We start from the raw sequence: 22467 nt of genomic DNA, 5'->3' as shown, positions 1-22467 counted from the left end.
CATTAGCATGTAAGTATTGTCTTTGTGATTGTTTGAGCACTAGACATTTTGTCTAAGCTTGACCTCAGAGAAGCATGCCTGTAGTTCTCTTTCTTTTTCATTAAAGAGGGCAGTAACGATCCATACCTCCCCCACAACTCTCCGAGCACTCCGTAAATCCTTCATATTCCCAGTCGTGCAATTCCTCTCTTTCAGGTTTCTCCTCCTCCTCCTCCTCCTCTTCTTCTTCCCCTTCCCTTTTGCTTTCTTTTGCTTGGCCCGCGACACCAGAGCAGGGGTTACGGTAGCAGGGCTGGCTTGCCACAGGTTTGGGCCCGTCGCACTCGTCATCGGGCAGGTCCGCCACAGTCTGGGAGAAGGAGAGCAGCACCTGGCACTTGACCGTGCGTCGCTGGGTTCCCGCGCCGCACGTCCTGCTGCAGGGCTCCCAGGGAGCAGGGATGAAGCTGAGGAATATGAGGCGAGTTGTTTGAGAAAGCAAAACAGAGCACGATCCATCACAGACAAATGAAAACAAACAGCATGCTGTTCATTCAGGAAGTATTTCCCCATATATAGAATTCAGTCATCTCCTTCTAAGTTCATAAACTCACTCAGGATTTTGTTTTCATCCTGCTGCGGTTAATTAAACAGCTGTGAGGACTTAGGACCAGCCGTTCTTGGATAAACAGCTTTTGTGGGCATCCTTCCTCATCTTAAAGAACGGATCAGTGAGGGAAATACTTGAAGATCATTGGTGCTCATGAACGCCCGAGGGCTCGTCAAGGTTGGGTGAGAATTAAGACCCAGAGCCTGAGAACTGTCACCCTTTGGCAGAGCGCAAAAGAATAATAAACCCTGAACGTGTGAGACGGAGAGACGTATAAAATCCGAGTTTATCTTCAGATTTAATTGACACTCTCAGTGGGATTCTAACTGTCTCGAGAATGCATATTAAAAAAAAAAAATCACAAGAAAAACGCTCAGTTCTTTGAAGGATCAAAATGGAGGGAAGTCGACATCAAGCCGTGTTCTCCAGAATTTCCATTATGGTTGATGTGTGGACCTGGTGTCTGAGGGGATCACAGCAGCTATTTGATGTCATTCTTTAGTTCATTAACTGCTCATGCAATGATGGAGCACTGGAGGAATTCTCATGTGAAAATACTGAAATACAAAGAAGATTTGTAACACGACGTGCATCAGATAATCTCATAATATTTATCCGTTATTCATGATTAAGTCTGAATGGCTTTGAATAGATGGTTGCCCACAGTGGTGCAGATCCAACACTATGTTTAACAGCTGAACACATGTGGATAAGTGAGGGTGTTAGAGGGCAGCCCTGATGTTTACACTCCAGCAGCGGTCCTGTTTAAGGCTGAGCATGCTTCATTTGGTTCTGTTTGGCTAAGATCATTTAAAAGAAATATATATATATATAATCCACAGGCTGAATTAATTCTGCTGAATTACCCTGGTTATGATGCAAATCAGTATCTTACTAAAGAGCCCTGCTGATCAAAAAAGTCCACATGATGTTATGATCATTCTGATGCAGATGAAGAGTTGTGGAGCTTTATATTCTATTTATCAGTCTGTATTGTTTGCTAATCTCATTCTGTGTCGCTGAGCGTGTCAATCATCTTTACCAGAGTACAAATGTTCCAGTAAGTGACTGCACTTAATAAAAGTACCACATCAGTGTTGTACAGCTGCTTTCAGTGTACATATAAACCTTAAAGGTAACCAACGAGCAGCATTTTTCCTTGGCTGCGCAGCGTGACCACAACACAAGAGCTCCCCACTGTTTTATAAGATGCCTCAATAAAGAGCTCATAATTACAGCACGACTCGGCCCTTTTAACGAGAGCCGAAGGACCCGCCGTGTTTTGGACAAACAAATGAATCACCGACAGTTAGACCTTGGAACAGGAACAACAAAGTCAACAGGCGAACCCGCAGAAATGTTTATCTTCATGCGTAGTTAAAGTACATCTGTCAGTTCAAAAACAATCTTGATTTCATTCATGGAAGGGAACAATGCAACGCAATGTTTTTTGTAATATCTGCCAAAGCTCCGTCCTAATCACATCAATTAAATTTCCATCAACGGAAATGTTTTATTTACACATGGCAGAGGTGATGTGAACAAAAGAAAAAAAACCTTGGCAAAGCCGTGGAGCATATATGGGTTTAATTTTTCAAGCAGTTGCACAGTGGTGGTTGAGGGTAGGCATAAGTTCTGGAAATGGAAGTGTAATTCTGACACAGGAATTTCCTCCTCCTTCCTCTCACATCCGTAACCTGGCCCCATATGGTAGGCAGATATTGTTGTTGGCTTGTGAATGACCTGCGTATTATACACAGATATTTATGTGCTATTGGAGGACAGACATGTTTTTTTTTCTGCATTCAAGCAAACTTGCATGTTTGACGTTTCGCTCCCTTTCTCGTCCCGCCTCGCGCTCCAAAGACAAGTCAAAGCAACAGATGTTTTTGAACTGGCAAACATGGTCACTAATACAAGTCATGCAAGACATTGGGTAGAGTCCAAGCATTGTCTGTCTTTAGAGGACAGTCTGTATTAGTCAACTGATGTGTGGGACAAGCACATCTGGAACATCTGAGGGCTTGCTGAGGTAATGCTGGTATAGCTGGTGACTGAACTGTCAGATTGTTTCCAAGAAGATGCTTTTTTTCTCTTTCAAATTCAAATCCCCTTTCACCTTAAATGACCTAATGCAACAAACTCATCACTCAGACCTGACAATGCACATGTTTACTGAAGTATCATCAAACATCTGTCTTCAGCAGGGCTGGATTCTTCTGTGCGCGTCTTGACGATGATCCGCCACCGCGTCTGACAATCATTTGCTTCGCACAGTTGTGAAATGAGACAAACCTGTGCATGTTTTGAAAGGCGTCATGGGGAGCTACAAAAAATGGGGAGCTACAGCTGCTCATTTTGACGGCCAAGCTGACGAAAATAGCACCTGACATGAACACGACCACGATGCAGCCACGGTTTTCTTGGCAGCACCGGCTCCTGTCTCCTTCAATTTCACCTCCAGGTTACTTTTGAACTGTGCACTGTGAAAACTGTTGTTGAAACAGTGTACCTGGGACCTGACTTTTGCCTCCTTACCCTGAAGAGCGACAGTAATTCCTTGAAAAGGGGAAATGAATGCTGTGATTTTTTTTTCTCCCGGGTTTTCTGGGTAGTGAACCGTAGGAGGCTTGTAAAGGTTTAGCACCTCTGACAGTAAACTGAGGTTCAACACGGCATCGGATCTGGGTGACAAGTGTGTGTGTGTGTGTGTGTGTGTGTGTGTGTGTGTGTGTGTGTGTGTGTGTGTGTGTTCGGAATTACTGAACACACACTATTACTTTAGAATTACTGCCCAGTGGTAGAATGTCTCCACCAACCAGTGTAGTTTTAGACAACATAGTTTTTTTTCACTTTGACCTTTGACCACTGAAATCAAATCAGTTTATCTTTAAGTCCAAGCGATAATTGGTTATAATAAGAAAAATTCTCTTCAGATTTGAGACATCATGTTGTTCAAGAAGCCAAAAACATGTTTTGTGAGGCCAACGTGACCAACGTGATCTTGAACTTCCCAAATCTAATCAGTTCATCCAAGAGTCCAAATGAACATTTGTGCCTAATTTGAAAGGATTTTCTCTCTGCATCTGTTAGATAATGCGTTTTTGAGGGGGTCAAAGTGACCTTTCACCTTCTATAAGGGTGTTCCTGATTGTTCACAAGAACATGAGGTCACTGTGACCTTGACCTTTGACCTCCGAGCACCAAAATTAATCGTTCAAGTGAACGTTGGGAAAATCCCTCAAGCTGTTCCTGAGATGCTGCATTCATAAGACCACAAATGTGTTTTGTAAGGTCACAGTAAACTTGAACATTTGAATATTTTTACCAGAAGAATAGGATGGACGGACAACCCAAAAACATCCAGCCCCTGGCTGACACCAGTGTGGAAGCATAAAAACTGGGGGTTTGTAAAAACCGCTTGTGGTTTAAGAGCAGTCAAGTAAAATATAAAAGTAATTGCTTCTGACATGTATTGGACACAAGGAAGGGACTAACAGGGATGAGAAAAGTTACTTACGTTGGCTCCTCCGTCACTGTGATCTCCTCCTCCAGCTCTATCGCCTGCTTATGCCACACAGGTTTCGCCTCAACTGGGAGCGTATCTGGAGAAAATAACCCAGAAAGGACAATGGAAATCCAACTTTCTTTCACAAGTCAGCAAAGTTTGGAGGTTCGGACGTGACAAAAACGGCTCACCTATGGACTTGTAGCAGGGCACGGTCACCAGGCACTCCTCCTTGATGTGGGGTTTGGTAGTGGGGTTGCAGCCTCCAGCGTGGAGCCCCCTGTGATCAATGCATAGCACCACTCTGTAGCGCAGACCCTGTCCACAGGTCACCGTGCACTGATGACGACAGCCGACATAATCTATTAAAAACCTATCCACTGATGATAATTGCCATACGCAGACAGGTTAACATGTCGAGGCCTGATCCTAGGACCACTTTACTTCAGAAAGCCCTTAGCTTTTAACTTAAATAAAGAGACCTTTCAAAGCTCACTGCTCAGGAGTCCACTTTGCCCACCCTCTGCCAAAACAAGCATTTAAAACGCAGAGGAAGAATGTGCTGGATAAACAGCATCCCAGGTTTTTAAGAGGCTGCAAATCTGACTCTCCGTGCCTCTACTTGTGCCTGTATGAGTGCTGAGGTTGAAAAATCCCCATGAGGAAGTCCTGTGGGGCCTTTTATGGTGAATGTGACTGAAACTCCATTACAAGTTTAAATGAACCAGGAAGGTCAGATTGATGCACATGCACCATCCTAATAGCCTGGATGTGAATGGCCTAAAGAAAGTTTAAGAACTGCGTGCGTGCTGCTTGACTTAAGGGTTTTTATTAAAGCTTTGTATGTTTTGGATGGTGTGTTCAAAGGAGACGGGTGAAGGAGACTTGTGGTGGTGTTTGCAGTGCTTCTCTTAATCACACAGCGAGGCGTGTTTTAACTTGGCAGCTGCAGGAGGTTCGAGCATCTTGAGGACGCTACTCGACGAGAAAATCACAGGTATGCATATTTGGATGTTTTTAAAAAGCGACCTGCAGACTTTCAGGGGGAAACAGTCCCAGGTCACAAAGAAACATCTCTTTATTTCAGTTAAGAGGCACTTTTTGCTGAACTTCAAGGGCTGCATCCTAAGGAGGCCTCATTAGAGAACCGATTGCATCACAGCAGCGTAACTAGGCTGTCCAATTTTAAAGGCTCCTTCAAATGCGTCCTTCCATCCTCGAGAAATGAAGACCACACAGCTAACGATATGCATGTTTAAAAAAAACAAGTGGCATTGAAACTTTCTCGGCATTTGCAAATTCACCTTTGTTGCTTGGTAACAGCAATAAAGGCGAGGCCAGCTGGTGATGCTGGGTAGACCGCGTCCTCTGAAGCATGCAGCCCCTGAATTGAGACACAGCTTTTGCGATGCTTTACAGCAACTTATAAAAGCCAGGGATGTGGAAAAAATTCTAAAACAGAGTGACCTACGGGTGACCACTCCTGTGCTAGCCAGGTGGGACAGTCGAAGGTGTTGCAGGGCTGCAGGATGGCCGTTTTCGGGGAGTAGAGGCACTTCCACTCCTCTGTGAGAGTGATGGTTCCCTGCATGTCTTCCTCTACACAGGACACTGAGCGACTCTGGATGCCCCCGCCGCACGAAGTTGAGCAGGCAGTCCAGGGACTGCTCTCCCATCTAACGTTGTAAAAAGTTAACATGTCATGAAGAGATTGATGCATTCTGGGAGAATTTGTGTTCATCTCACTGGAGTTGAGTACATACCGGGGCAGGGGGTGGTAGAGGTCATACGGCATAATTTGCTTGTACCCATCACTAAAAGGTAAAATCAAATTTGAAGAAATGAGGGTTTGCAACAGACAGATCTTTGACACAGACGTCTGTACTTTTTACTCTCTAACCTGGCCAGGCAAGGGTCCATGTTGCATTCCTGCAGTTTGGGTTTGGGTTTGACGTTCTCTGGGTAATAATGGCAGTATTGATCCACAACCACTCGGTCGCTGCGTAGGTCAAAGCACTCTGCAGAGGTAAGCTGGTAACCTACAAAAGAGGGAATGTCACATGTCCCATCAGGGAACGTATAGTACAGTAACAGGAGAAAAACCCACACAGGCACAGGGAGAACATGCATTCAAAGCAACGAAGGCCCGGGTCAGATTCACGTTCGAACCCACTGCACCACTGTGCTGCTTAGCTGTCAATCAGGTGACTAAAAATCTACATAGTTGGCAACTTTCAGGAATCAAGTCCATTTTATAATAATAAATTATACATTTGTTTATAGCACTTTTCTTTGCGATGTGCTTTAAGAGGAAGAAAAAATGGAACATGAGCAGAGTAAATAGAACAATGAAATAGAATTCTATAAATTGATAAATAGGATTAGTCAGTGTAGATAAGAGCCAATGTCAATCATCTCTAAAAACCTTTGTAACATTTTTTATTTTAAATGGGATTCGAAAGAAGCTAGGGATTTATAAGATGAGACCTGGGAGTAACCAGCAGTACGTTTTGCAAATCTGCAACTGATTAAAATGACATTAAGTTTAAAAGTTCTGATGCCAGCAGTTCAACTGTGTGCTTACCTCCACCACATGTGACGGAGCAGGGGAAGAAGTCGGTCTCTCTCCAGCGGTGGATGATCGGCTGGTAGTAGATGTACTGGATCACGCTGTCTGCTCCACTGGTCAACTGGACCTACACCAACAGTGTTCAGGGCATCACAATTTAAGAGATATATTGAGCTATTTAGATAAATATCATAGAGCCAACATGATAAGTCAACTAATAGATTAGTTGATTGACAGAAAATAAATTGTGACCATTTTTCACCGGACATAACTGTAATAGTAAAAGCCCAAGAATGAAAATAAAATCAAAAAGCCATCAATTGTTATTAGTGATTTTTTTTCTTTCTTATGATTTGTATTTCTGTGTTGTGTTCAAAAAGACTGATTTCTCTCCTCGTACAACCGATGCTGGTTATTCAGCAGTCGATGTCACAAATCCTCGCAAAAAAAAAAAAAAAAAATCAGTCAAGACGCGAGACTGGAGGGAAAAGGGCTGAGGCAGAGGAAAGTATAACAGCTTTAACAAAACCAGCAGATGACTGAAACATACTGGAGTCTGTGAAGAGATGTTCTTTTTCCACTCAGAGACATCGGAGGAATTTGATGCTGAGTAACCGGATATGTTCATTTCTGCTCATTGAAAGGTCAAACAGCTGCTGGATGGACACAGTGATTAATAATTTCCTGGATGAGCGTTGAAGATTTCTTTATGTTTTATTGAAATAATGAAAACAGAAGATATTGTGTTTCATAAACACTTTTTTTTTCTTCTACCCTCACACCTCAAACATATTGTGGCCCAACGACAGATTATTACAACAAGACCTCATTGTTACATTCATGTGTTTACAGTGGAAATACTGCCAGGGAGCTTTTCTAATGTGATTTTCCATTTGTCCAAACTTTTTTCCAGCGTTGCAACTTGAGCTGACTGTCATCAGATTAGAAAATTACACATTCACAATATTTCCTCTCAGATTTCTGTCTCCCCAGTTCCTATTTATTGTCCGAGCCCGACTCATGTTTATGAGGGGGAAGTTTTCACAGTACATGGTCTGGATCATTTTAATGTCCACTCTCCGGCCCCAGTCTGAGAATATGTGTGTGTGAGTGTGTGAGTGTGAGTGTGTGAGTGTGTTTGTGAGTGTGTGTGTGTGTGTGTGTGTGTGTGTGTGAGTGTGTGTGTGTGTGTGAGCAACATAGCCAAAAATGATGTTGTAATCATTGTGTCATGGCGTCGTAACAGAAAAAGATCCATTGCTCCACTACTGAATGACTGAATTGTTATTTCACAAAACTAAAATGTGACATTTGATAAGCAGTCCTATGATAATATTTCTTTGAGGCTCGACGTTGAATCGTGATTCAAATCCAAGCTTCATCAACTATTAGCTGACAGTTAGACATTTATTTTGGCATTAATACATCTAAAGTCAACCACTGGATTTGGAGCACCAGTTCTGTGAGCTACTATTGTTATCACTGCATGACACACTGCTTCCAAAAATACATAGATCCTCATTTGCATTTCATATTTAAGTGGCGCGCTCATACAATTTGATATCTTTAAATCTACACATCCAAAATCGAATCTGCTCTGACCTCCGCAAGACCCACAGTGAGTTCAGCGGGAGTTCATGGAAACTTATCAGAGTAGAGTTTGGCTGGGGCCACACCATTTTCAGAGCTTTGCGTAGCAAAAACTACAGGTTTTGGTTTAAACTGCGGAAAAGAAAACAAAAATGTCCCTGTGATGTCAGCTATGGAGTGGACTGAAGCTGATTGGGATCATTTGCAAGCAAAGCCCATAAGGAGGCAGTCTGAAGGTTGCTGGTTTCAGTTGCTGAAGTGATGACATTGTAAAACTTTCCAGAAATGATTTTAAACATGCAATAAATGATTTTTTGGCCACTTTTTTGGCAGCATTCTTTTGCTTATTAACACATCCAGCAGTTATGAGCAGAATTCTATAATTCTGAGGGCCAATTTCGGTTCAATACCATCATTGTGAGGACATTTTGGCTGGTGCTCACAAATTAAATTGGATTTTTGAAGGTTAAGACTTGATTTTAGGGTTAGGGTAAAGAGCGCTGTCCTCGTCTTTTCGATCTTGTCGATGCTGCTAAGTAATTATTTTTGAATTAGTTAGCAATAATAACAATATGATGCTCACCTGCACACATGCTGAGCTGAGACAGTGAATGAAAGCCATAAACTATGAGCTAATGGAAACGATAATTGGAAAAGTGTTGGATAGAGCTGAGGAAAATGCAGTATGCTGATCATCTTGTGGATTCATCACTTAAAAAAACAAAACTTGTTTCATGTTATGTAGTAAATTGGTTCGTTAATTATAAAAAAATATTAATTATCTTAACTGGGGTCACTGGGATTGATGCATTTGAGCTCTTACTTTGACAGTGAAGTCAGCTCCAAGTGGGCCAGTGACTCTCAGGATCTCCTTGTCAGAGAGTTTCTGGTAGTCCAGGGTGGTGTTCTCCAGATGGTACTGCCCTGCTGCGTCAAAGACCAGTTCAGCTTTGACCCCTTGCAGCGTCTTACTCTCCACATCTAAAGAGGAAACAGAGGAGGAGGTGAGAGCACTATGGACTCATCATGGCCAGAGAGAGGAAATGGAAAAGAAACTTAAGGCCACAAAATCCACCAACATGAGAATTGAGTTTCGCTTTCATTTTCAGCAACACAGTCAATTCTCGCCTTTTCATCTTAACACAAAATGAAACTAAAAATAAGTGTGAAAAAGTGATTAAAATGTGAGATACTTTCATTCATCTGAGGTCTTCAGTCCAGTTACACACAAAGAACACAGTGTGTCTGTTGTGTTACGAGGCAAAGACTCTCGCTTGGCACTCCCTCATGTAGTTCTGCGAGCAGGCCAGCGCTGCACTGAGCTTTTCCATTGTTTGACCTCACGTCAACCTTGGCCTAACAAGGTCTTGTGTGATTCCAGCAAAGACGTTTAAACAAAAACAGGGGGGGGGAAACACAGGAACAAGCGGTAACCAGCGGCATTCAGCGTCTGCCGACAGATGGTTACAATTTAAGTGCCCGCGGCCAACAAAGAAATGGGGAAATATTTAATGAAAAAATTGAGAGAGAGAAGCACTTTCAGCCGAGCTCAGGAAATGACCATCGAAGCGAGGGATAGGTGCAGAGATGGAGCATTTGTTATCGATTTGATTCAGCGGGGAGTTTGGTGCTGGTGCTTTGACATCAGTGATATTTGCTGGAAGTCTTACATCTTCTCAGAGCCAGAGCAAAGGGAAGAAATAAATACCTCTTCTGGCTATTCTGAGTCACCTTTAAAAAACAGTCTTAATGAGAGAGGCAGAAAATGTAATGTTAATTATAGCTTGTTATTTGGGTGATACTTTTTTTTTGTACTAGAAAGGTCAGAAAGTACAATATTTATCAAGAAATTGTTGTTTCTTGAACCACACTACAATATAGCACGACCTGCAGTATAATTCAAACAGCACATGCAGGACACTTGGGTTGAAAAGTGCAATATTTGGCATTTTAATAAAAAAATACTCTGCCAAATATCGATATCATGTTCAACGGTTTTGGATGGAAGGGCACCCTGGACCTACCAGGACTTACACAAGTGATCCGGGCCTTTCAGAACCAGACGCACATGACGACTCTTGTAGGGGATGACGACGACCGTGTCCTCAGCTTGGGTGTGACAAACAGACAGTGAGAGAGAGAGATGGCATGAAGGAGTATCTAAATCAATATCTAATACACCTCAATGTAAATACACGAGGCAATGTGTGTGTGTGAGAGAGAGAATAATGTAATTCAACTTCAGCAATATAATTACATTATTTTAAACTATCGATCGAGTCTTGCACTTACCTAAAGTGACATGGACCAAATTATAAAAAGTCGGTATGAGTAAAAGTCAAATGTGTCATTTTAGGACATTCTTATCATACTGATGTTTGTTCAAGTGTTTATTTTTCCAGTAAGTTTGGTTTTAATTTAGTTACTTGATGGGACAAAATCGTCATGACAGCTGGGGCTGATTCGCACTAGGTCGAGCACATGTATCAGCAGGACCACGCTACCACAGCTCTATGCCCCAAATCTGGCACCAAATGAGCAATATGGCAGCATTTGTATCCGTAAAACTGTCAGCTTCATTAAGGATGAATTATTTAAAGAATTTATTATTTAAATCTGAACAAACGACTGCCTTGAGTGAAGATGCTTTACTTTTTCCTGAAGCATGCTGGGATTTGTAGTGTCCTCGCACAAGTCGGCAGGATGAGCCGTCTCCATTGCAGACACCACAGTTGTCCTCCTTTGTTGTGCTCCCCAGCTCATGATCACAACCTACAATCTGAAACACAAAGAAAAATAAGGAACAACAACAAGAAAAAAAGATTAATCCAAGACTTTACAGCGACATGATTACCTGACACTTTTTTCTGAGAGCTTAAGCATTCGGCAGTAAATGTACATTAGGTTCATGTGCAAAAATATGTAAGGAACAGAAGAAAGAAAAGGAAAAAAGAAAACAAGTCCCAGTGAAAGAACACATCTTGGTTCTGTTAAACCTTCAATTTAGATTTAAATAGAATGTCTCTCCTCATGCCATGTAAATGTTGTCATCAAATGATCCAAACAAACCAAACGCTCTGGATTCTTCCACACTCATGCCACTGCTATTGTTTGCATTATTAAGATAGCATGAAACATCCACTGTGAACTGATCATGCTTTTTACAAAAATAAAAAAGTTCCCCCACTGTTTTCTGTTAAATAATATCTTCAACCATCCATATTTGATTGATGCAGTTTTTCCGAAGTCTCCATCGGTGAGGAAAACCAAAAACCCCAGTGTGATTTTAAGCATGTAGGAGAGTGCATTAAAATTCTGAACTATTTCCTGGACTGCCAGTCAAAAGCCCAGTCTCAACTGTTCTTCTCATTGGATATTCATTTGTAAAGCAGATGGCATGATGTTCAGTCAGCCTATATACGATGCATCAGTTTTCTTGCAGCCAAATGCACTGTCAAGCTGCAACTTGTGAACCAGTGAATTACTGTTTACATAAAGCGCAGGCAAAATATCCATTGTCTGACACAGCTGAAGAGATTTTATTACAGCACAGTAACTCAACAAAGATCAGTCCCCTAAAAATATTTATTTTGAGTCAAAAAACCTTGAATCATTACCCAGATCCACACAAAATGTCCCCTGTTCATAGATATTAGTGCTAATTAACTAACGATCTGCATTATTTCATCAGAAATGCACAAAATTGTAGGAAAATGCTCAATTTTGCAGTGTTAAAGGATCCAACTCCTGATGCTTATCTGCTCCAAAATGTAATGGGTTCTTCTGTTGATCATGCCCCACCTCTGCAAAAATATCATGGAGGTTTTTGAGTAATCCTGCCAACAACCAAAAAAACATAACCTCCTTAGTGGAGGTAAATACAATTTTGGGTTAGGGTTTACCCCAAAGTTCCCCAAGTGCCTTTCCATTCTTGATCAAATTAAACTAAATACTAGTCAGATGTTTCACTGAAGTTTTTATTTTATGCAGCAGCACAAATACTTTGCACAAATATGCACTACATTTGTCAGATTTTCTTAAAATGCACTGCATATTTGTGCTCAAGTTCTCCAAGAAGCCTGTGGCTGCTCCCAACTCACTGGTATCCAAGTGTCTGAAAAATACATTTTTCAGATTTTCTTAAAAGCAATTGACCTAAATCAGATGTTTTGGTTTCTGAGAAGTTTCTCTTGGGATCCCAAAAAAACTGTGCAAAGGTCTAAACACTGACACACAGAGCTACGAACAGGTCACCTCTCTCACAATATTGTGAGTCTACAATTAAGTATTTTGGGTTCTTGTGATTACCACAATAGATACATGAAAAGAAATCGACTCTTCAGTGGCGAAAAACATTAAAAGTCTCGGAGTCAGTCTCCTACCTGGCAGACTCCACTGATACACATGTCCAAGGACTCGGTGTAACAGCGAGTCCCGTCCAGAACCTTGGGCGCCAGCTCCACCACAAGGCCCGAACCTTTGGCTTTGCACTTGAGAGCACAGGGGTTGTCCGGGTCGTTGTACACAGGCAGCCACTCATGGTACTGACCCTGGTGTCGCACGTCTGCGTGAGCTGAACACTGCTGGGCACGGAAATCACCAGCTTCTGGAGGGCAGTCCTGAGCGTAACACGGACAAGAATATTTGAGATAGAATCTGTGTAAATCACTCATGGATAAAGTGTAGAAATATGTGGGGAGAAGATTGTTAATTCCACACATCTCAGTGGTTGAATTTTTGGCTGCTGCATGTAATTACCAGATTACAGGATTAAATGAAAACAAAATGTATGTTTGATGTTTCCCCACCACAACTTCTCACTTTCGTCCAAACAACAGGAACCAAGATGACTAAATTATACCTCTTCAACATAAGCCTGAGGAATATTTTCACAGTTCCACCACACTGAATCCTCCATCACAATTGCTGTATCGGTTCATTTTGAGAGAAAACCACTTGAAGGCTCCACAGACATCCATTACATAAAGATGAGTGTGCTAAACTTACCACATTACTGCATGTGCGATATTTGATATTCTGCCCTTCGCAGGTCCTGCAGATGAAAAAGAGAAAATGAACATATGAGTGAAGTGGCCTTGGGGGTAAATGATAAAACAAACCACAATGAACACCAGTGACCTGCCAGCTGGTATTTCAACCACTGACTCTCATCATGTTTTTGAATTGCTGAGCAGCGGGTGGATTCCTGCTGCCATGGTTCGGCAGAATGATGAGTTGAGATTTAACAGTTAAGCTCACACACTGTGACTGTGCATTGATAAAGAAGGTGTACATTAGAGGGGATAGCAAATTATATTATTGTGCTGTGCATCAGGATGGTGGTATAACACACAGACAGGTTTGCTCAGCTTCTATTCATTGCTGACAGCTGAACCAAAACCTTATCACGAACCCTCATCGTGACCAATTAATGCCGCAACCTAACCATGATCCACATCTCACCACTAACCTTATGCAGGACCTAAGAAATTAAGTTTTCCCTCATTAAGACCAGGCTGTGGTCCCCATGAGGTCTACTAGTCCTGCCAATGTCAGTGTTTATGCTGGACAGATACCTGATTTATGACAAGACATTTATTTCCATGTTTACCACAATTACCATTGTGTTTAATGTGTTCTCCTTTGACAAATATGCAATCGGAGTGTCTTTTTTAGAAGAATGTTAAGTATATAAATACAACAAGAATAACTAGATGGTTAAAAGTTAATGGGTTATTCCTTGGCTTCAACCAATTTTCAATAAAATTGTTTCAGTAGTTTTAACGTAATCCTGTTAACAGACAAATGGCAATGGAAACACAAACATCTGTGAGTCTGAACTGGGGGCAGGCCAATGATAGCATGCGAACACTGTGACTTTCATTCGTCTACCACGGTTACCATCTGACTTTAACATGTTGGATTTCAAATACAAACCCAAATCCATTTGATTTCAAACTAGAAGAGTGTCACAAATCAGGAAAGATAATAAAGGCCTTTAAAAATTCAAATTAAACCTGAGAAAAAAGGGAACAGTTGGAATACAGGCTCTAAAACCACTAAAACACACTGTCATTTGTCACAGTGATTAGTCTTTAAACAAACCTCTGCTTAATAAACCAGCAGTGCTGCACATACAGTAGTAAAGCAGACAGCAGAGCCGTGTCTGCAGTCTGTGTCTGCAGAACAGATTGGAGCAGTTTGGATCACTACTCCGTCCATGACAGTCTGCAGTGTCTTTGCCCAAATTGTGGAGTTAACCACTTATTGAAAATTAGGATTGCTTTGTGCTTTGATGCCGAGTGATGATAAACCATTGATGGTGACTACGATAGGCCAATTATCCGAGACCCCGGTGGAAACTAATCAAAGGATTGTCTTTTGAGTTTGGAACTTATTAGGAATTCCAGTGTCGTCGGCCCTCAGCTAATCTGGAATCATGATTGGAGGCAACGTTGCAGAGTTTCGACTCACGCACGAACAAGGACTAAAACAGTTTTTACAATATTATTCCATAAAAGCGAGGCAGGAGTGAATGTGGACTGTGTGGCATGGCAGGAACATTAGACCCTATGACAAATTCAGACAGTCCCCTCTGCCAAGCCAAACAGCAGGTCATGGGGCTTGAACCCAAACAACTTTCAAAGACCAAGAGTTGAAAGACAGGTAATAAAGATCTGGATCAGTGTGGAAAATCAGCTGAGCAGAGCAATATATAATCTAGATGTTTGAAAAACAGAGGCAAATGGAAAAAAAATAAATTCCCTTTTTGTTTCCTCTCGACTTTGGAAGCTACAAAGTGGAGGCTAAGCAGAAGCAGGGATTCATAATGGCATCATCACAGGTTAGGGAAAAAACGATTTGGTTGAAATATCGGAATTCCTGGAGCACTTAACACATAACTCACAAACTATATGACCCTGATTTTTTCTGCCAAATACACGCGAACGTTACAATTATATTGGATTTGCTGATCAGCTAATAACACACAAGGCTGCACATCGAGTATAACTACCATCTTGCATGCCAGTAACATTGTCAGAGAAGAAAAGAAGCAAGATCTATTGTAATGAAAAAAGAAAGTTTAAGTAATAACTTCTTATAGTGGGTATGCAGTAAAAATTTGTCATGCTCATAATGTCCATATATATGTCATCAACTGTTCTTGCTAGATTGAAAGTAATTGCTAGTATGGCTCCACGAACTCTGCAAATATTGATACTCATGCAGCAAGTAGACGCATGAAAATGTGGTTGATTTTGTAATGCTTGAAATATGCTCATGCTGTGAGCTCTGCTATTGATCAGTTTAGGAAAACTGAAGAAATGAGCAGCAGACTGCAACACAATTTGCAGAGCACATTTATGCCCTCAAGAAGAAATATTGTTTCTGATTTTAATTACCGTGTGGCTGGTTTTGCTCTGCTATAGTGGCATGGTTCTGGAAATAGCTTCATCCCTCATTTGGTTAGTTCAGTATTTTGATCTACATTGAAATATCTCAACACAGATTGGATGGATTATGAATATTTTGTATGGACACTCATTTTCCAGAGGATGAAGCCTCCGTACTTTGGTGACTTTGGTACCTTGGATTTCCATTTGCACATTAATATAATTAATATTTTATATTTTTATATTTATAGACGTGTCTAAACAACTATGCTTTAAAACTGGTTCAGACATTCATCACTCTTTCCACTGTCTTTCCATGCCATCAGCTAAATTTGTTCACTACATCAAATATCCTCAACATTAATGACATTCCCATGAGATACAGCTATAGACTGCATATAAATGGACGTAGACTCCGTGTCTTGAAAGTGAAACCGATGCGCAAGTGAACGAAAAATGTATTCTCTCTAATGTCCAGCAGTGGGCGACTCTACTGGTTTCAAAAGTCAGTTTCTATAGAAGTCTAGGAGGTAATGAGCCTACTTATCAGTAAATATTTTCCTGAGGAGTTTATGATCTCAATCTCTAGTAGCAACTCTTCAGTGCAGCATGATGTTTATTTTGTAAACAATGGTCCCATTTAGAGAAAAATAGACGATAAAGCAATGCGTTCGTTGGGGGTGTTAATACTGTTGACAACTAGAGAAGGTCACATGGTGCAGATGGGCATGTTCTCTCAGTGAGGCTCACCCCCGACAAATACAGTTACCTCTGGATTTTTTTTTAAACCAAGAAGGCGCTGGACAAAATGCCAAACTCGAAAACCACTGCAACAATGACGTCACCATGCTGCTTGGATACAGCTGTATTTTGTGTCCAGTGGTAATCGTGCTACTGCGTAGGGGGAGGGGGGGTGTTTTTGGCACGACACGGGCCACACAGAAGGTGGTCCCCTACACTGTAATGCCAGACACATTATCATGGTGCCAGTCGCAAGGTAATTTGCCTCAGAGAAAATTCCCTTTTAACTAGCACAGACCCTAAACACAGCTGTGGCATACATTTGGTGTAATTCCAAAACACCACAGACATTTAATGTCACTGCCTGTAATTTCTGCAAGTTAATGATGCGATGAATAGTAAAAACATCCTTTATCAAGAAACACTTACATACTATACTGTTTATCTTTATATCCTGATGGTGGAAATCTAAATAAAATAAGAGAGACATTCTTCTTATAATAATAAATGACAAAAGAGACTGATATCCTGAGTGTTTGCCAACCACATGCCTCATAAATAATAGCTTTCTCTAGACATGGCACTCAATCCATATGTCCACGCTTGCTTCAACCTGGCTATGCTGTTGTTCATAATGGATCTTGTGATCAAGTTAAGTGTGTTGTGCGGGTGGGACTAATGAGGGCCAGGCGATCTGTGTTTAGTCTGTACTTGTACCCGTGCATGTACCCGCTTAAGCGGTATTTTTGCAGTAGCAATGTGTCCTTCCTGTCTGTGTGTGTATTCGGTGTGTATGATTAAAGGTCAGAGAGTTGGAGTGGTATTGGTTTGGAGGGTGTTGCGGGCCCGTTTCCAGGCACTCTTTCCAAGGAGTCACACACACGCACACACACACACGGGGCCCTGTGCTTTTTAATGACGCTGTTTGATCTGCCACCCGGGGCCAGGCTACCGCTCGCTCGTTCCCACGCAGCAGTGGGGTGAGGTGGGATGAGGTGCGACGGAGGGTCTGACCGTTTGTTTAAGAACCCCATACATGCCAATGCCAAAGGACACACAGGTTTGTAAACATACACATACAGTCTGAACTTACGCATGCATACAGTCCCGACAATCCCACATAAACCTCAAACCCCAAACACCTCTTAACACGTCAACTGCTTTTACAGCCAGTAGCAAGGTTTGCCTGACCAAAAGAATTCTGGGCAAGCAAAGAGAAATGGCAGCAGCTGATACCACAGAACACAGTCCTCTGTGTTTATAACACAGTGCAGCGGTGCTTCACTGCCGGTGTGAACGTCCCAATTGATTAACATGGGCGACGAAAGGAAGCGGACAGCATTTCATAGGGCTTCACAGCGCTTCATGGTGCTTCCGCCTCCGGTGTGTCCCCAGCATTATACTTCTCAGTCTGGTTCTCATGTACCAGTGAAGATGGATTCATTGTAGATGACAACTAAGACTACATCTCTGTTGTGACCGCAAGTGTGATCTTTTCCGTTTGGTCAGTGTGTCTTTGGAAATGTGCACTTCCTGTCACTGCTGCACGGTGGCTCCCGCTGAAGCACCCCTCAGTGACCGGCCACCTTTTACAGAGTGAGCGATACTTTCCAGGAACTGTAAAGCAAAGGAATGCAGTGAAGTCACCCTCAAGCTATTTCCCAGTCTATAAATGTGACAGCATTTCTATATGGAAAACATATCCTCCTCCATTTTTTTTTTTTCAAATCCATTTGTAATTGGCCACTTTGCCCAGAGCTTTAATCTTGAAGCCCACTGGATGAGCTTTAAGTCTAACCAACTGGTGTATTTTGGCACAAGGATGAAAAGTCGGAGAGGTCCAGAGCATGAGTTCCGGTATGAAACCAAGATGATGAGCAGTGGGAATTCAACCAAGGTACAGAGCGCTACCACAAAAAACAGCTATTAAAAGTGACATGTACTTTAGCACGGGATATTGATTGTTATACTCTCAATTGTGAAGATACATAATCAGGCCTTCACTGAAAATCACATCCCTATTGTCACAAATGAATTAAAGATTCAGGCTCATACGGCCGTCTAGACTTCCTTAGGGGGTGGATGTGCAAGTGATCACAGTTGACCCCTCACAAAACATACGCATTCTTGTTACAGCCCATGGGAAACAAAGCGATTGATGAGATTTACTCACATTATTAGGGACGCCGTCTGGATTTATTTGGCAGAACAGCTATGAGTAGAGAAAATCATTCTCCTTCCCTCCCTTGAATCTTAAGGCCATGATGTGGTGCTTTAATGGAAACCAGTCCTACCCCAGTAAGGAATTTACCTTGGATAGTGTTTGAGCAAAGGCTTACGAATTGACCATGAAATGCTTCCATTTATCTGACGGTCAATGAGTCTCTAACCTGAAAATGCACACATTCTTGTATATGTAAGCAAGGAATTATTAGATGTGTTACCGTGTGTATGCAACAGGTTTGGAAAGCCTTACTTGGAGCTAAGGCATCGTCGCAGGGAGTACGAGGCTCCTCCTCCACAGGTGCGGGAACACTCACTCCACGAGCCCCAGGCATCCCACAGCGTGTCTCTGTCTTCTTCCGAGCGGGCCGTCCTTGAGCTCTACACACCAGAGGAAGAGACAAGGCTTGAGGAAGAAAGGAGGCACACGGTTTATGCTAACTGTCATAGGCGGTATGGTCATTTCCAGTTTCACATTATAACTCTTTCTCTCTGTGCTAGTTGAGATAAAACAGCGCAGTGACACAAATTCCATTTACAGCAGGCTATGTGTTAGACTACCTGTCTAAACAGTTGTACAAGGACCCACTCACACATGTGTCATGTTGAAAGTGAGTTATTTTACTTCCTTATTTTTCTCATCGGGCTTTTGGAATATTCCTATTTCATCTCCAACTTACACGAGTTGTTGCCTCTTACTGCAAAGTCAATCCAAACTCAGCATTTTCAAACTGTTAAATGAGAGCACACCAAGAGGCAGCACTGTCTCTAAGAGCCACAATTTCAAAGAGCTGCTGAAAACAAAACAGGAGTGCATGTGACAGAATGAGACACATGGTCAGGGGAAGTAATCAAAAGCTCTCCACTTCTCCCCCTCGTGCATATTTCAGTTGTCCGAGTCATCCCATATAGTTATGAAATCCCTTCTTAAGCTCTGGGCCTTCACATTTGTTCCCTCCACTCTGTTAATTCCAAAAGTCCAAAATCAATATTATGAGAAGAATAATTTTCGGGTGCAAGGGCAACGTGCACCTCAGATGTAGAGGGACAGCCAAAAATAAGGAAGATCCTCTCCAAAAGTCTCTATCTCTCTCGCTTCTCAAGGTCCTATTGTACTTTGAGTGCCGGTTCGACTGTATTGGACTCACCTTGCTCAAGGGGAGATGTTTATTTGTAAGCCTGGCACTGTCATGTGATGTGGATCATCTACAGTATGTGAGGTGTATTTATTTTTCTCGGTTATGCTCGACAGCCTCCTCTCTGTGTTCTTCGCAGAGCTGATTGAATGAAGTCAGAGAGCTGCACTGTCTAAAAATGAGGGAATGTGAAAAGGAGAGTACGTTGCTTTTGCTGTCGAGGAGGTATTCTACTCAGAATCTGTCAGCGAGAATGAAGAGCAGGAAAAATTGGTCTTATGCCTGCTGAATGGATGAAAACCTGCAAAATGAAAAAAAAAAAAAAGACTTGGAACTAATACTTGGACAGATCACCCACCTCCTATACACAGCAGGAATGTGCCCAGTGGAAAGGAGATGCAAAAACATTCAATTAAACGATCTGCCATTCACTGGAGGTCTTAAAGTGGTGAATAAGAAAATTATTGTTATTTTCCACAATAAACTGAACACCTAAGCATCTATTCTGGTGGAAAGAATATTTAAAATATGCATAAGAGCAGTTTCTATAGTGTGTAGCCAACAGTTCAAGCGAGACCACCATAGGACACAACTAAGAAATTTCAGTGGCTTAACTCTCTGATGAGAGATATTGCAAGTTGCCGTCTATATATGTTACTTTGCACGGGCAAAGGGATAAACAGACCCTTTTGCGTCTTTCTTACCAAGTACATTATCACAACCTTCTCCACAGTCGCCATGTTTGTCGTTGTCAGAAACTCGACTATGCACTGCCCTCTAGTGAATGTATTGCTTTACAGCCACTGAGACTTTGCTCTGATCACAACGAATAGGAAAGGGACCATGAGAACTTACATGAAACACCTGCTGAAGGTCCAAGCTTTGCATATGAGATACAAAGCCTGGAGATTTTTGAGGGAAACTCAGGAGGAGTGCCCAGTTATTATGACCTGTTTGGCCCCTTTTACCAGGAAAATTTGCATTGTGCTTTGTCTACAGAGATGAATGGATCTTCTAGAGGAAAGCAAATACACGGTAATAACACCGCTCTGATTATTTTCTTTGGGTCACGGTAGCAAAAACACCCACGCCATTTACGCTGCAGAGAGGGCTGGTGGGTGCACATTATTAAAAGTGTGCGGGGACCGACGTCAATGTCTGTCAGTGGCGATGACGCCTGCAAGACCCAAACACGCTGCCAATGGAGCAAACAGTCAAACACATCGGCAGTGGCGCGACTTTCTGCACGGGCCAACTATTCCAATGTTTGGATCCACGGTAAATAAACACAGGGCTGCGCTCTGGGCAGCCAGTCAGAGCTCCACCTTTAATTCTCCTTTGAAAAGTCATCAGTGAATTTTGCACTCAATTACAGCTGGAGGCATTACAAGACTAGTGAGGAAAAAGGAGGGAAAGTGGAGGGATGGAGGGATGGAGATGAGGAGGTTGTTTGGCCAACTGCGCTGCCATTGTTCTAGTCAAAGGGCCGTCCTGCTGGGATTTGGCTTCAATAATGCAAAGTCTCAGATATCCTCCTGGAGGCTCCCTAAGCCTCATCACGACACATCCCACCTCTTCTGTTCTGATCCCATCAGGGTTTTATTTGCACTGTATGGAGGGAGCAAGCCCCGCTTTAATATTAAGATTCCCTCATCATTTACTCATCAAAGAATGTAAAATTAGATTATTTGTTCTCCGGCTCTGTTGATATGAGTAAAACAGAGCTAATTCATCACCACAGAAGGCCCCCTGGCTGTCACCCACCCCATGTTTTCACACCCAGTGGAATTGAGGAAATGAATATACAATATAAAGACCACTGACCTCCACCTTATGTGTTATTCTGATGGACGGATTCTATTTAAGTCACCTGTCAGCGGCTGAGATGCAGGGACATTTTCCTTGAAGATGGAAAAGTCCTCGACAGGGGAAAAGAAAAATGACTCCTGCAGCAGACTGTGTCAATATACATACGATGGCCATTTCAGTCGGCAAGACATACGATATTTGCACATCTGCTGAATCTCTTGTCGTCTGCTGTGCGCTGGACGCTGCACTCTCTGTCATGCCGCAAGGCAGTCAGTGCAATGTAACAGGGAGAGCTCGCCCTCTGACAAAACAGCCTGTTGACCTGCACTTGCGTAACGTGGCATGAAAGTTAGTAATACAAGTCACATTAATAAATGCCCTGTTAAAGCTTCTGCTGATAGAAGGGTCATATAACCATACTGCGTACTGTAATACAGTAAAGAAACCTACTATAACACATGCTTATCGAATGCACAAGTACTTTAAGATGATTCATTATGAAATAAAAGACAACAGAAAAAGTATAACTCAACAAAATGAATATTTAGATGATGAAATTCGAAAAAAGTACAAATATTACTGTACCAGTATAAGAAGAGCCGTCACCAGTAGCTTGCAAGATGAAAAGTCTTGCTCCATGCTTTACAAAGTGTGCAAGCCTGTCACTCCAGTTCTGCTCAAGTGTTATTTGTGTGTGCGTGTGTGTGTGTGTATATGAGCCTGATGTGTGATGCCCCCCTCTCTGGGTCACTCTGTGTGTCCCGTCTGCCGGTCGTCTCCTCTCTGACTTGCTCCCGTTCTTCCTCAGGAGTAATTCGGATAAGCTGAGGGGAGGGAGGAGGACTGGGAGAGAGAGTGAGTGTGTGTGTGTGTGTGTGTGTGTGTGTGTGTGTGTGTGTGTGTGTGTG

At 42.3% G+C, this 22467-nt stretch overlaps 1 protein-coding gene across 4 annotated transcripts in view; it reads right to left on the bottom strand.

The window, feature by feature from the left end:
- Positions 1–22467, bottom strand: part of LOC109634956 (ADAMTS-like protein 1) — a 91492-nt gene that overhangs the window by 13207 nt on the left and 55818 nt on the right. For 2 of the 4 annotated variants that reach the window (XM_020095829.2, XM_020095828.2), the window contains exons 3-15: positions 18868–18995; positions 13264–13309; positions 12639–12875; positions 10909–11035; positions 10291–10365; positions 9080–9237; positions 6682–6793; positions 5998–6136; positions 5861–5911; positions 5569–5773; positions 4289–4436; positions 4110–4194; positions 127–446 (exon numbers count right to left, since the gene is read on the bottom strand). In XM_020095829.2, coding sequence (XP_019951388.2) covers positions 127–446; positions 4110–4194; positions 4289–4436; positions 5569–5773; positions 5861–5911; positions 5998–6136; positions 6682–6793; positions 9080–9237; positions 10291–10365; positions 10909–11035; positions 12639–12875; positions 13264–13309; positions 18868–18995 — 1831 coding nt within the window. Of the gene's footprint in view, positions 1–126; positions 447–4105; positions 4195–4288; positions 4437–5568; positions 5774–5860; positions 5912–5997; positions 6137–6681; positions 6794–9079; positions 9238–10290; positions 10366–10908; positions 11036–12638; positions 12876–13263; positions 13310–18867; positions 18996–22144; positions 22354–22467 lie in introns of those variants that run through there. The other 2 variants (XM_020095830.2, XM_020095832.2) reach the window with 2 other exon arrangements.

This window comes from Paralichthys olivaceus, chromosome 22 (assembly GCF_024713975.1).
Source record: "Paralichthys olivaceus isolate ysfri-2021 chromosome 22, ASM2471397v2, whole genome shotgun sequence".
NCBI classification, from domain to species: Eukaryota; Metazoa; Chordata; class Actinopteri; order Pleuronectiformes; family Paralichthyidae; genus Paralichthys; species Paralichthys olivaceus.
Note: the sequence above shows the minus strand (reverse complement) of the source record. Positions and strands in the feature narration are given on the sequence as shown.